This window comes from Cryptotermes secundus, unplaced genomic scaffold (assembly GCF_002891405.2).
Source record: "Cryptotermes secundus unplaced genomic scaffold, Csec_1.0 scaffold136, whole genome shotgun sequence".
NCBI classification, from domain to species: Eukaryota; Metazoa; Arthropoda; class Insecta; order Blattodea; family Kalotermitidae; genus Cryptotermes; species Cryptotermes secundus.
The window spans coordinates 1,261,075-1,276,680 of NW_019718618.1; the positions used below are offsets into that span (position 1 = coordinate 1,261,075).

A 15,606-nucleotide genomic window follows, 5' to 3' on the forward strand; every position below is an offset into this window, starting at 1 on the left:
CATTCCAAATACGTCTTCATGACATAGTGCTTAATTACTTAAGCCCAGGGATAACTTTGCCTTTACCTTATCCCCTGTCCCTGGCAATTCTGTCTACATGTATGCTGGTTCGAAAAGCGCTCTGATGGATATTGACTCGTTGTGCCATCTGTGTTCTAATAATTAGCAGACGTGAAAGAGCGGTACCAAGTACCGCCAAGTACGAGTATAGAGATGGAGTCGCGTTTGCTGTGACTGGTGAAGTTGTCCAGAATTTGAGGATAATTCTTGTATGGTGATATTGTTTCAACCACGTTATCATGGATGACATGAAGGACAAAAGTATTCATTTTACTGCTCAGAAACTTACAGAAGAAATACAAAATATGCCTGCATATAAGAAATTTTATTCAGGAATTCAGGTAAGTTTTATCGATATCTTTTATTCGTAGATTCTGGCGTATTTAACAATTCTTTTAGTTGCTGAGATTATATAGCGTGTAATGATTTAACGATTAGCGAGTAATGGATGGGATGTAGAAGGAAGTGGCCGTGGCCAAGTTTAAGATATCCAAGCATATGTTTAGATGACTGAGGAAAACCATGATAAGGATAGTTAGGATAGCCTATTTGGGCTGAGGTTTGAATTCCTAGCGACATATTTTGCAGTTTGAACATTGAATGTTGTGAAAGAGCATTGTTATTCTATTATTTTTTTTTTAATATTCAGGTTGAAATTGTGTATATTAATATGTTTAATTTGTTCCATAGAAAATTGCATCTTCAACTTGTGTGAATAAAACTGAATTCAAAGAAACTCTCCTTCAAGCAATGAAACAAGCTGGAATGGAAACTGAACTGAGGAACACAGTGTTTCACTGGGTGAGATCCCACAATAATCATGACAGCATTAGTGGATATTCCATCAAGGAGCCACTTGCATATTTACGGAAAGCGCAGGTTAGCTGTATTAGTAACTGTTTTATTCTTTATGATACATTTAAGTTGATGTTAATAGTAGTTGTGACACCAAAATGATGTGTACATTGATGAGGGGCTCAGCCTGTGCCCTGAGCATAGGAGACCCTTTCTGTCTTCAGACAGCTCAAATGTAACTGTGAATATTCATTTTCCAACGTGAAGGTGGATTGGAATACTTCCACCATAACCCTGCAAGTCATAGAAGGCGACGAAATTGGACCTTGGTACCTGGGGATATAACTGGGGGGCATAAATATAGACACCTGGTCATCTAGGTTGGCGGTCAGACACAAGGCTGATGACCTTGCTCTGAAAAGTAATTAGTGTTGTGAAATCCAAAGAAGTGAAAACTAGATGCAATCTAAACAGAATTCTTTGAGAAAGGCAGTGGCTCCAAAAGGGTTATTTTGTGAATGATGATGATTATTCATTTTGTCAGCATACTATTTTAATCCAAATTGTAAAGAGAAATCTTAAACAGTTAATAAATAAATAAGTATAAAGATGTAAGAAATTATCCACTTGTTTTACAATTTTTCCCACTTTTCTTCTCATATGTCACATTTTCAGATTTGCATGTAGTAACACTATGTTAGGTAAGGGGGAAAGCTGTCACTGTGATCAACTAATTAGACACTACACCATGAAGTATGGTGGGAGTGGATATATAGATCCACATTTTCTTGACCTCAGCACTACTTGAAGGTAAGTTGTCGCCTTCACCCACCAGCTACTTTACCCTGAGGGGAAGAGCCCTTCAGTAACCACTGGACAGGAGGCTGGGTGGGCCCCAGAGCCAGTCCAGACGACATTGAGAAGAGAAAATTCTTGACCCTACAGGGACTGGAACACCTACCCCTCAGTCACCCAGCTATCCCAGCTCTGTCAATAAGTAGCAACAAGAAATGTGCATGTATGGCGGATCTAGGATTGGCACTGGGTGAGGTAGTTTATGTACTGTTACTGCCTCATAACTTTAGCCGTGGTAGAGGGGTCATACCATCTCTCACGGAGTGAGGGGGAGCAGTCTTGTCAGCCTACGTCAGCGTGGGTACTACCAGTTTGGAATGTAGCGTCTTGGAGTGTGGTCAGGTGTATAGTACTACTCCTGGTCTCCATAGGCAATGTTTTCCGCTTGGGGAGTAACTGTGAACGGCCCCACAGCAAGGGTATAGCTTCGCGTGCCCCACAACAGCGTTTGCCTTTCCGGGCGGCTAAAGTTACCAGGCAGTAACAGTATGTGGGCTCAAACTCTTTAAGTTACATCTGAGTCCCCAGCTGTATTCCTATGTTAGTGGGGCATAGAATTTACAGAATGCAATCATGTAATCTTTAAAAGGGGCCACTCTATACAGTGCTTGAAATTTGTATTACTATAAGCTTAAAAATTACTTTCTTCTGGGGTGTGATGCATGCTCTGCTAACTTGAAGACTCAGAGAGAAGATGGCAGCACATGTGTTAATAACATTTTAATGCAAGATTTTCCTATGTTTAACTGAATGCTGTGTTATTGATGTATGTTGTTGTAACTGATCAACCAACCAACCAACCTACCCTGAGATTTTTCATTGTTCTACTCACTTCCTCCAGGCAAGTACTAGAATAATACCTCAAATTAAGCTCACGCTGCTTCCTTCTACATCCTTTCTAATTCACTGTGCACTAATCATCCAGTCATTCAATGTTTTATAGCCTAAACTATTGCAGGCAGCATTAAATAAACTGCTTGTACCTTTGTTTACTGTTTGTTTATTTTTGCGTCAACAGATGCAATGGGAAAAACGAATTCACAAATCCCTTAACTCAATGTGCAATGAAATTGGTGTGCCGTTGGCTCGCTTCCGTTTGGCTTCAGACAGAGATGAATTGGAGGAAAAGTGGACTGAATTAAGTACATATGACATTGGTGAGTTGCAGGTTATAGTCATGAATTTTAATGGGGCCAAAAGTAAATCACTGTGAACTTTACAGAGTTAGGCCATTAAGGCCTGTTGCTATGAATGTGAAGGTGGCTTTGGTCTCTCCATTGTCATTTTAGTTGTCATAAGTCTTGTCATCCACTATGTTGGTAGCAGGATGCCAACTTTGTAACATGGTCTCTTTCCAAATGATTTTTATTTTCAGTTTTGGTGGTATCCTTGTATACCTTCAGTTCTGTTTGTAATATTCAGCCTTTCTCTGATGTCAGAATCCAGAAATGAAGGTAAAAGGTAAAGTTTCCACTGTACTTAATTAAGCACCACAACATGAAGATGAATTGAGTGAAGGTATAGCTCTGTCATTCTTAACATCAGTAGTGGAGGGAGGTGAGCTGCTAGCTTCATGCCCTTACCACTTTACCCCTACAGAAACAGCCCCTGGTGCTCATTGTGTAGGAGGCTGGATTGGCCCCAGAGCTGGGGTGGAGAGTCCCTGCCTAGACACAAACACTGATTACCCAGTCATCCAGCCTGCATCCTAGTTGCTATAGCAGAACTAAATATCATTCTGTGGGGATTTTTGTCATTATTCCTATGACAACCCACTTCTTCGGAAAAGTTTGTAGGTCCTGAAAAGGACCGTTGGCTGCTGGGATGTTTGGCCGGTGAAGTAGCACAGCGCGCGCCAGTAGAAAGGGATGTTGGTTGCGGTGTGTTGAGGCGGCTGAATCAATTGACTGGCCGCAGTGTGGCCATTGCTGGAAAACGTTCGCTTGCCGAGCAGTTGCAGGAGTGGAGAGGCGGTAGCTACGTCAGTTGCCCAGTGAGTCGGGCATGACCACCGGCGAATCGAGGTGACCGAGTTACTCAGTGAGTCGGGTGTGGCCTCTGGACAGCCAAGGCAGTCGTGCCTGGCGCAGTGAAGTGCCGATGCCTCCGAAGACTGAGCGCTGGTGACGAAGTGTGCTGTTTGTAGACTGCTTATAGACTGATGTGGAACTGACGACTGATGCTGCCAGATTGGAGCTGCTCCTTTTTATACCCATCTCGGTAGGCGGAGCGAAACTTTCATTTGAGGAGCAACAATTTGCAGAGCGCTGATTGGCTATCGAAAATGAGGAGCAGAAATTTGCAGGGCGTGGTATGTGGGATGTCCCCACAATTCTAAATGTGATAATACAGTATGCTAACCAGTTTTTGCATTATGTATAATTGGCCCTTACTTACTTACTTAATTCTAGGGTCTGTGGTCCTTTACGAATCTGGGCCTCTATTATTACAGATGTCCGTTCTTTGCAATTATTTGTTTTATGCCTTTGTCTGTTAATTAGAACATAGCCATAAAATTTTAGGTGACAAATGGAAGAGCATACTAACGATTTTGATAAGTATTTGTGTATACAGGTAGACATGATAATGAAACCCGTACACTGCTGTGAATAAATTAGGTGTTGGACATAGGTCACAACACCACTCTACAAATATTCTGCAATATGACACTTTTAAGAAAGCCATGAAATTTCATGGATTCTTTGTAGTGACCTAGGCACTGAATAGGAATGGCTGAGTTTTATGTTTAGTTGAATTTGTAATTATGTCGTGACAGTATATGTATCTGAAATCTTTTACACATAAATTGGCTTCATCTGGGAAGACTTCCATGCAAGACCTAAAGTGAAATCTTTGACTTTATGTTTGGTTTCTGTGAGAGTTTCCTTCATGCAACTAGCAGGTTCACGTAATGGACACTTTCTATTCCCAGTACATGCTGGGTAATGGAGAGTTTACAGAACCATAAAATGCCATATGCTGACAATAAATGCTTTAAATATTTGTGATGTGATGTCTTTCTTTTTTCTAGACCTGAGTCAGTACCGACCAGTATATGCTCCAAAAGATTTTCTAGAAGTTCTGCTATGCATTCATAGCCCCAACTATTGTAGTATGGAGTGAGTATATTTGACTTATAAGGGTCTGTATCAGTACTGGATTCAGGTAGTCTGTGGCCATGGCGCTTATATACTTTCAGAGTCCCTCTTCTGATTGTTCCTACATGTTCAGATCCATGGGATATCAGAATAAGAGAGAATATGAGATAATTCAGGATTGAAATAACAGACAAACTATACATATATATTCCTATATTGTAAAAGACAAGAAGTTAACACCAGAGTCCTGGAGTAACTGTGGCCCAATTAATCCAGCCTTGTACTGTATATTTGTTATTTCATTGTAATAATATGTTTTAGGTCTATTTATCACAACAGTAAAAAAGATAAAGTTGTCCTTGTGCTGAAGAAAGCACCACATCAGGAAAACATAAGGACAACTTGAGGTATATTCCATGCATTCTGAAATTCTACAACTTAATTTGAGCTCCCAACCATGGGGAGGAGCACCTGGAGTTATTCACATTCTCAGAGTTCTATTGTAGAAGTGATTGTTTTAGTCTGTGAACAGAAAATTTGTAGATAGATAACTGAGGATCAAGCTAAGGTCCTTCTGAATGAGAGTTCAGTGTCATATTCCAAGATTACCAATTCCTTTTTATGCAAGCATATAATTTGTACCAAGGAGATGTTCTTAAAAGTTCTTATGTATATTGTTATACCAAGACTGGTAAAATAAGCTCAGTAGTGGATGCTGTAATCTTTTCTGTTTAATTAACTTCCTTACTCTGTAACTAGCCAAGTGCCAGAACAAAGATGAAACCCCAAATTCAAAGACCAGAGATATTATAATGTGCTGCCTGGTCAGGGTTATCATACATTTTAAGAGGTAGTGATATATAAGTGTAAATGAATGGTGATACAGTGATAAGTAGGGAAAAAATTGGAGAAACTCCGGTGCCACTTCATGCACCATGAATCTCATCTAGAATCCACCCGGGATTGAACCTGGGCTAGTGCCAAGCTTCACTGGAATTTGTTGGCTGTGACTGTAACTGCCTACTTAAGCAGTCTTTGCCTTTATATCTGGTTTACTGAGCAAGATGTCTGAAGTGATTACACTTCTGACTTCTATTTAAGAGGCCTCCAGTTTGAATCTTTGTCAGAACACCAGCTATCGTAAGGTATGCTGTGGTTCTCGTCAGTCCTTCCCAGCAAATTATGAGGGGTGAGCCATAAAACTGGCCCTAGCACTCTGACCTTCAATGGGCAACCTCCCAGCAAATGCTGGGTTGGTTCTTTAAATCGGGCCATTATCAGTTCCTTCCAAATCCTTTCCAATCCTTTATTCACTATCATTCAGTCATTCAGCTTGTACAATCTGAGTTTTCGACAGCTTCAATAAATAAACTGTAAGTAAATCTATATTTTTCATGCAGCGGTGAAGGGAATTGCCATATCAGTCAGATTCCCCTGCGAGTGAAAACACTAGCCGAGCTGGTGAGTTGATTCATTCTCCTGTCCTTGACATTGTATCTTTCTATAGCATAATTTCTCACGTTATCTGAGAGGTTTGTAGAGTTCGTGGTTGATGTTGAAGTAGTTTTTAACTTGCTTCCATATCTTAAGGAAGGAAAGGAGGCTTGTAAGATTGCTATACTGTGTGTCCATGTATGCACTTGATTCCCCACTTTTGAACCATTTCACCCAATTTTCATTGAGTTTTCTTTGAATGTTATGCCATAACCCATACTTTTTAATTTCACCATGGCAGAGAGACAAACTCATGATTGGGGAGTGACATTGGCACTTTATCTAGATTCATTAAATCATTTATAGTCGTACATCTTCAAACGGTATCTGACTTCTGTTAAGACATACAAAATGACATCATAAATATGCATAAAATTTTGTATGAATATTGTTTATCAGTCAAACAATTAAAAACACAGCGATTGTGCAAAATGAACATGTTCTTCCCCATAATGGTTTGATTTTATTTTGATTTCATTTATTCTTTAAATTCAATAAATCATTTTTGGCGAAACCTAGGATGTTGAACAAGTTACAATGAAATCAAAACATACACAAGAACAGTTCATAAAATAGAACTCAGTCACATACAGAACAATCATAATATGAAATTATACATAGTGATAATAAAACACAGAAAGTGGAAATTGTTCAAGTTAAAATCAATTAAACTACAACCCATAAAAGCTTATGCAACACCGTAACATATGAATTTTACAAGATTTCAATATACACAACATACACAAGAACAGTTCATAAAATAGAACTCAGTCACCTACAGAGCAGTCATAAAACGAAATTATACATAGTGATAATAGCGTTGTAGTGTTAGTGGCAGTGGCAGTGGTAGTAGCAGTAGCAGTAGTAGTAATAATCTATGATGTATTTACAAATTCTGACTTGACTAGGATTCCATTTGTAAACAAGTCCAATGTGGAATTTTATTCTTGGTTTACAAATTTACACCATCTAAATCAGCGTTGGCCAACCTAATACATCTCGAGGGCCAAATTTAGTTTATAGAACACCATCAGGGGCCAGATACGGTGTTTCTTTCAGAAAAGTGGTCGGGGAGTATTGCCCCCCAAACTGAATCAGTCACAACCCGTATAAAAACAGTGCATTTAAACCTATGTATTTAAATTTTACGTTGCACCAATAATATTAAGCCGATAATGAAAATTTCACCAATCGATTTTATTGCCTTCTATCACTTCTACCGCCAGAGCATTTTTTCTTAAAGAAACACTGGCCAGATCATGTCTTATGTTTAGTTTTATATATGCCGGGGGAAAATGCAATTATAATTTAAGAAAGAAAAATAAAATGCCTTGAAATGTGCAATTACTTACCATAAAACAGCACAAATTCCTCTTTCAGCAGGGATGAGCACAAAAGACTTTCAATCATAGTTTTTATGGTCTAATGATTATACCTAAATCCTCATATACACACTGTTTTAATGAGAGCACTGTGGTTTCATAAAACTGGAAACCAATGATATAAAATCCACTTCTAATTGTGAGGTTGCCACTCGAAGAATATGTGATAACACGACATCTGAAAGTCTGTTCCTGTTCTTAGACTTTACATGCTTCAGCGATGAAAACGCTGTCTCGCATATGTAAGTACTTGCAAAAACAGAGCAAAGTTTGAGAGCCCAATTTCGTAACAGTGGGTAACGTTCTGGTGAAAGCAGTTTCCAAAAGTCAATTCCAGTAACCTGAGATGTGTTTAAGGATGGGTCACATTGAAGTTCACAAAGCTCTAATTGCAGATGACCTGGCTGAGATTCTATATCACAATGTATAGGATTACTGAATAAAGAAATATCAGGTCGAAAGCTTTCAAAATCGTTAAATCGTCGGTCGAACTCTGAAGACAAATCTTCAATAATTTCAGTGTAGTCCCTAAACTCCAAGCCTTCTTCTTCTTCTGAGAGTTTCCGACAGCAAGGGAAATGTAGAAGGTTATTTTTGTCCAATGCAGACTTAAATAAATGTAGCTTTTTACGGAAACTGTCAACAAAGCCAACCATCTGACATATTGTCTGCTTCTTGCCTTGCAATTGCAGATTCAGGACATTCAAGTGTTGAGTGATATCAGTGAGAAAGGCCAAGTTTCTCAAGAATTCGACGTCTTCGAGATCATTCTGCAGTTCAGCAGAATTCGTAACCTCTTCTCTTAGGAATGTTGCTATTTCATGACGGAGTTCAAAGAACCGTACCAGACATTTCCCACGGCTTAACCATCTTACTTCAGTGTGCAGAAGCAGGTCCCCGTAAGCAGAATCCATTTCTTCCAAGAGGGTCAGAAATTTTCTGTGAGTGAGTGATCGATTTCCTCCTCTGATCAAATTAGTAATTTTTGTGACAGTAGCCATGGTGGTAGACAGTTTAATTGATTTGGCACATAGAGCCTCCTGATGTATAATACAATGCAAGGTAGGTACAGTAATTTGATTCTGTCTTAAAAATCCAACAAAACCGCTTATTGTCCCTGTCATTGATTTAGCGCCATCTGTTACTATGGAGGACAATTTTTCAAAACCACCGAATTCCTCCACTGCACTCTTAACAGCGTTAAAAATATCGACACCTCTAGTTGTGCTGTGTAAAGAGCACACTTTTAACAACTCTTCGAAAATTGTAAAATCTTCCTTAATTGCACGAACAAATATCAGCAACTGATTAGTATCCGAAACATCTGTGCTTTCGTCGAGAGCAATTGAGAAATAGGAACAATTAGCGATAATGTCTTTCACATTATTAGATATCTGGTTGCTAATATCTTCCAGCCTCCTAGTAACAGTCTGTTTTGAAAGGGGCACTGTTTGAAATTTGTTTCCTACCTTATTTTCATTGAAAGCTTCTGCCATCTTTATCGCACAGTTCTTAATTAATTCACCATCACTTAACGCTTTTTTAGCTTTCATTAATTCATATGTCACGAAATAAGAAGCCAGCAAAGCTTCTTCTTGTTGTTTTGTTTCATTGGTAAAAAGAGATTTCTGCTGGAAAAGTTTTTTCTTTAACTGATCGCAGACTACTTTCCTTGATTCACAAGAGTGTTTTCCGAACTTCTGTTTATGATTTGTCATGTAATGCCTCTTTAGGTTGTACTCCTTTAAAACTGCTAGCACTTGAAAACATACTAAACACTGTGGCTTGTGGTCTTTATTTAATATAAAAAAATAGTCATGTTCCCACTCAGATTTGAACGCCCTATTTTCGCTATCAACTTTTCTCAATTTACTATTTGACATGCTGTATCACTCACAATAACTTCAAACACAATTTTAATTTAAAAACAGTTCTACACTCACACTCCGTAATCACACTTCACTTTCTAAAATCGCACTAACTGGGAGACATTTCTGCTAAAACTGGCACTTAACAAAGGCCAGGATGCCGAGAGAAACGGTAAACATCCCATCGCCGCGAGCAAGCTGGGAATGGTTATTATTTTGAAGGTGTCATAAATCCTTCACCACTACGGTCTTCCCTTCAGTGTCATCTCCCTACAGAAGTAGGGTTGGGGAACTTTGGATTTCCATGACATGAACACAGTTATTAGAAAACCGTTTGAACTGTCCAACTCAGTAAGAACGTATACAGTCAATTGCAAAATGCTGTAAGCTAATGAAACGTCCTATTAAAAACTGAATTCTATGCCAATACAGCTGTGAAGTTAAGATTTTTGAAAATAAACCTGAGACTTGGCAGGGGGCCGGAGTAAATCAAGTCGCGGGCCGCCAGTTGGCCATCGCTGATCTAAATAAAACATTAACAGTGAAAATTTTCTACCACAAGAAGCCTGAAATGGGAATGTAGGTGTTATGAAATTTTCATTAATGTGGAAGGTGACTAATTCTCATATTATTTTAATTAATCTGTCCCAAATCAAGGTTTCATTTTCCTTACCGCATGTTGCTGATTGTTATGTCTCATAAGAATGAATCCAAAAGAACGGTGCTGATTTCAGCGTTGTCTTTATGTGGAACTGTCTCGTGGAGAGCCATTGCTTGGGGTGAACCCTTACATGGCATCAGCTGTTGGGAACCATCCAACATTGGAAGCTGAACGCACTGCACTGGGTGAGAAAGGTAATACACTTGATTCATTTGGCATTTTTTATTTTGACTGGGCTGTATTACTTACTTCAAGGTTAGGTAACCAGCAGTTATAAAAAAAATGCTCATTTCTAACATTCAGAAGGGAAAAAAAATTCTGTGTAATTATTCACATGCATTTAATATATCTTCTGTATACATATATTTAAGAACATTCTACACAAATATATGAGTTGCAGTCAAATTTATAGAACATTTCACTTTAACCATTCTTTTAAAGAGTCGCATCTGGTATTTTCAATTTTCTGTTAGCCTTTATGATCTACAAATTGAAATGAATATGCAAGGCATTTGTGTCTTAGTTCTGTACTAAATTCCATCAGTGTAATGTACTTCTGACATGCACAGACATGACTGCTTGATGCTGACTATTGCAATTGAATGGTTAGGATTCCTGCTTTGCATTTAGAACATTCCAGATACAGCTCTGTTTGGATATTGGCTATCCTGACAGGGATTTTTAGTTTCTCTGAGACCCTGCAGGCAAGTTTCAGGTAGTACCTACTCGTACAAGTAGGTATGATGTCTGCCTTCCACATCCTTCCTAATTTATAGTTCACCAATGTATGCACTACTGACATCACTAAATAAACCATATGGATGAATGGTATTTGTACATAAAGATGTGTATACATATTATTGCAGTTCTGGCATCAAATCATGCACCAGTTGCACAAGAATTTTTAAAACGAGGGTGTCCACGGAGTTTACGGGGACGCATCTGGGCTCAGGTCATGGGTTCATGTATCCATCCAGAGCATGTAGAGTATTTCAATGGGTTGAAACAACAAGTGCTCCAGTATGACCTTATGGTGGACAAACTCATAATTAAGGTGAGGAACAAGATTAATTCATGTATGAACTATATTTTGCAAGGTAAACTAGCCGTGATTTGTCAGTAGCTTTCATATCACAATTTTAGACTGTTCCCTTTTAAACTGTTATCACACTATGAGCTGATTAGTACAGCCCAGGGTGTTTGCATTAAAAGCACCACAGCCAATCAGTACAACACTGCTGTCAGTAGATGACATCAAGTGTGACATATCAGTGTTAGAGAAAAGAGCAGGATATCACATGATCTGCAGCAGTGTGCATTTGAATATTATTTGAGGACTATTGTTTTAGTATAACTGCATTTACCCCAAGCAGCCTTGTTATTCCTAGCAGGTAGTTTTATAGTTAGACTTGGCATTTAAAGATTAAACATTCCTGTTTGTTCTCCTACTGCAGCAAGGACTAAAAGAAGATATTTTATCTGCTCTGTAGTTTTTTCTCAATAAGGATTTACGGTCTAATATTTTATTGTCTTCAACTGCTTGAGCACTAGGATAATTTGAATCCAAGCCACAGATGGTTTGAGCATGGAACGCTGGATCTCAAAGGACTGACATGTATTGCCACTGATACTAATTAAATCTATTTTGTTTAGGATGTTCAGCTCACAGCCTCTAATGATGACCAGTACTTTGTGTTTGAAGATGTCTTATACCAGGCAAGATAATTATTTATTTCTCTACTTTTAAGGACTGTGCCTTTACACAGCATCTACAGTTAATGCAAGAATGACTGTTAATATGCTGAGACGTGATCTTCATCTGTTCTGAGATTCTTGATTGGATGGGGGGGGGGAGACAATGATAGGTAATGTAAGGGATGGAGAAATGGAATTAATCTTTTGAAGTCTGTAATTTGTCTAAATAATATTTCAAATCCTTGTTAATACACGGAAAACACTGGGTCTATGATTTTATTTACACTACTGTAGTACTATAGTACTCTTAACNTAAACAGCAGTATAGAATTCCATTAACCATTATCTTAAACTACAGTTTGGATTTGAAATTAACTTTCTGCATATCTGGTTTTGGTTTGTTAATCAGGTTATGCTGTGTTTCTCTCGAGATACAGAAGTTCTGTCAGTTTTCAACCACAGTGCTGGCAACCCTGTCCATGCTGTGCTCAAGAACAAACCTGCTACTGTGGAAAATACTGTAGCATTTCCACCCAGTGGAGTCATTCCATTCCATGGGTTCACAATGTATGGTAAGTTCTTATATCTGAGTACTGAGCTCTGGAAGGCAAACCAACTGAGTGACTTTAATCTGTGCATGGAAAGAGGAGATATAATTCATTATATATTGTGACATGACAGCTGACAGCTGGAATAGTAGACTCAGAAAAGACATCAATTGCTGGCCACGGCCAATAAACATATTTTAACAGCAACCAACACACATGCTCCCATGTCAGTAACACCTGGGACACCACTAGGCAACAGCCTACTTAACATGTCACTCAACAATTGCAGAAATCCTGGAAGTGATGTTTTCTATGCAGTTCATGCTGAAACTATATAGTGAGGACAGACAAGGAAAGTAAGTTGTAGAGTAACTTTGACTTTGAGTTAGCCATTCAGAAGTTGGAGTTGGAGGTTACCAGTCCAAACTCTTGAGTTTCATTGTTAGACACTGCTACCAAGCAACAACTAGTGAAGACAGAACACTCAGTGTGTGCTTTAGTGGTTTGTAGAGTGTGTAGATTAGTGAAAGTGTTATAATTATTTACAGTTACAAGTTGTTAGCATTCAGTAAATCCAATTATCAGTCCAAACCCCATGTCTAATCACTAATACATATCAATATGTTAATTAAGTTGACAAATATAATGTATGAATTTAATATTTTGAGAAATGACACCATGGCATGAAAATATTAATGTTGCAGCTACTCCTTTTTGCTACCTCTATGACAATCCAGTTGCACTCTACCACACATTTAGAGCATTCTATCTGCGTTACTGGTTCCATCTTCATGAAGTTTCTTCTCATGAGCAAGGTCTCCTCTGTCTCTGTCTTTTGTTTGAGCGGCTACTCCAGCGTCATGAGCCACAGCTGTGGTTCCATTTCAAACACATCAACATACAACCGTGAGTTCTTGAATGGATTGATTATTTAATGACACTGCCAATTCATAGACCACATGGAGTCGATCATAGGATGAGTAATGAATTTGAAGCAGTTGGTGGAATGAAAATTGGCTGGGAAAACCAAAGTACTTCGTGAAAACCTGCCTCTGACAGAAAGCATTTGATGCTGTATATCACGAGTTAATAATAGCACCACTAAAATAAGCCATAAATAAATATACAAAGCAAATAGGCCATGAATCTGTCTATTCACCTCGATATAGTACCTCAGTTAAGAATGCATGGAGCTATACCTCCACTTTCCCGTATGTCCACATGGCATAGCACAGGAACAACTTTACCTTTATTAATCTGACTGACTGGTAAATTTATTGCAGTGTACGTGTGGTGTTCAAGTGGCTGATGCGTGCCTTTAGTGGGCATTTACCTCCAGAGCAACTGCTGTATCTCTGGGACATGATTCTGGCATATGATTCACTTGAGATCCTACCCCTTCTTGCAGTTGCTATCCTCAGCTTCCGTAAGGACAACCTCCTATTGGTTGACACACTACCCAATGTTGAGGTATGACATACTGGTAGGAATTTCAGATTAATATCAATTTCTATTTTCATTTGTAAATTATTGTGTGATTTACAGTTATTAAATTGGGGCCTCCCCCAAAATGGATCACCCTGTATGCTAGTGTAAATCTATTACTTGTTATGTTGAATTTACAAATCTATCACTTGATCCTGCCAACCATAAAAAGGAACTTGACTTAAGGTTGAACTTATTTTAATTGTGTTATGTATTTCTGTGCAGGCTGTGTTGGCAGATTTATCCTCACTTGCAGTAATGCCACTCTTACAATTGGCACTGCTCCATGACTGAACGGATGATAGAAGCAGCATTTAAATTATTAATCTTATTTATTGATTGTTATATTGATGTTTTATTGTATGTGGATTATACAAAAAGAAAATTATAATCATGAACTTTCAGAGAAAGGGGGTATGCAGTACCATAGTTTCTTTTTAATTCGCTAAGTGAGGGGTGGAGTCCAACTGGGTCCACTCAGCATGGCGGCCACTGATTGGTCTATTGTACCTGCCCTGGGTGATTATAATGATGGAGGATTTGGTGGAATGAAGACTGGCAGGGGAAACCAAAGTAGTCAGAGAAAACCTGCCCCAGTGCCACTTTGTCCACCATAAATCCCACTTGACCAGACCCAGGATTGAACCCGGGCCGCCACGGTGTGAAGCCAGAGACTAACCGCTTGAGCTATGGTGCGGCCCAGTACCATAGTTGATTGAGGCACTGTGCTACAAGCTGGAAGGTCGCAGGCTTGATTCCTGATGTCATTGGATATTTCAATTGACCTCATCTTTTCAGCTGCACTATGACCCTAGGATCAACTCAGCCTCTAACAGCAATAAGTACCAGGAATCTTCCTGGTGGTAAAAGGGTGGCCAGCACATAAGGCTGGCAACTTCACCACCAACTGTTTAGAAAATGTGGGAGCCTCAGCGTCTCAAAACTTTATGGGCCTATATGGCCTGTACTTTTTTCTTTTTTAAGTTTTAGAAAAGGGATAAGTAACCTTACTATAAGAAACCACAACAGACCTAACCCAGAGCATCAGAGTTAAAAACTACAGTTACAGTTTTTGAATGGATCCAGACTGGCAAAGGATCTTCCCATTCACATAGTTATTTCTGCAAATTAGGACCATGACAGCATATAACTCCTGGAAAATATTGTTGGTCACTTATTATCTTGTTACATTTCATGAATGATTGAATAAATACCTCAGTGAAATGTCAATACAATTAATAAACCAAAAATTATGAATAAGATGGGATTCGAAGTCTCTATTTTCATAATAACTGTCTTAAACAATAAGTTATTTGCCCAGAATGAATTCCCGTATCTACCATTTACATAAATTTATGTCCTACATAATTCCCAGGCATTTTCAAACACCTGAGAGGGAAACATGCCAAGTCTCAATAGAGTCTAGTAACTGAAATGACTCCAAGGAGTGGAGTCATGAAGTTAATACCCAGCTACTCAAGAAATTCTCTGCTAGTCTTGGAACCAGAAGGTTCATTACCATGTTCACAAGAGCTTACTACCAGACCCTATCCTAAGCCAGATGAATAGTCCTGTTCCCTAAGATACATTTTGATGGTAATAAACTGTTATATAACTTCTGTACTCCACAAGTAGCAGATTAGTCACCTGAATTTTAGGTTTCCA

The 15,606-nt window shown here is 38.7% G+C and overlaps 1 protein-coding gene and 1 long non-coding RNA gene across 3 annotated transcripts; one reads left to right on the plus strand and one right to left on the minus strand.

The window, feature by feature from the left end:
* The first annotated feature begins 199 nt into the window (after positions 1-199).
* LOC111861657 (TBC1 domain family member 19) lies at positions 200-14,432 on the plus strand. Of its 2 annotated transcripts, none has more exons than XM_023846407.2 (12): positions 200-401; positions 751-939; positions 2,729-2,867; positions 4,742-4,829; positions 6,209-6,269; positions 10,287-10,407; positions 11,080-11,267; positions 11,867-11,929; positions 12,318-12,480; positions 13,161-13,362; positions 13,740-13,926; positions 14,167-14,432. In XM_023846407.2, the coding sequence occupies exons 1-12, from the start codon at positions 300-302 to the stop codon at positions 14,233-14,235; spliced, it is 1,572 nt and encodes a 523-aa protein (XP_023702175.1). In that variant the 5' UTR covers positions 200-299; the 3' UTR covers positions 14,236-14,432. The 2 variants fall into 2 exon arrangements, with proteins under 2 accessions (XP_023702175.1, XP_023702183.1); XM_023846415.2 differs by lacking the exon at positions 200-401 and adding an exon at positions 521-619.
* LOC117282114 lies at positions 5,226-13,240 on the minus strand. Its single transcript, XR_004512735.1, has 3 exons — positions 13,178-13,240; positions 10,226-10,394; positions 5,226-5,330 (listed from the first exon to the last, which is right to left on the minus strand). It is a non-coding gene; the product is annotated as an uncharacterized LOC117282114 (long non-coding RNA).
* Positions 14,433-15,606: the final 1,174 nt, after the last annotated feature.

Bases quoted from the DNA above. Each gene is read 5' to 3' on its own strand.
- LOC111861657 (XM_023846407.2), top strand. From the start codon at position 300: ATGGATGACATGAAGGACAAAAGTATTCATTTTACTGCTCAGAAACTT. The intron at 11,930-12,317 runs GCAAGATAATTA...TTTGTTAATCAG, and splicing joins TTGAAGATGTCTTATACCAG to GTTATGCTGTGTTTCTCTCG. The intron at 13,927-14,166 runs GTATGACATACT...ATTTCTGTGCAG, and splicing joins ACACACTACCCAATGTTGAG to GCTGTGTTGGCAGATTTATC.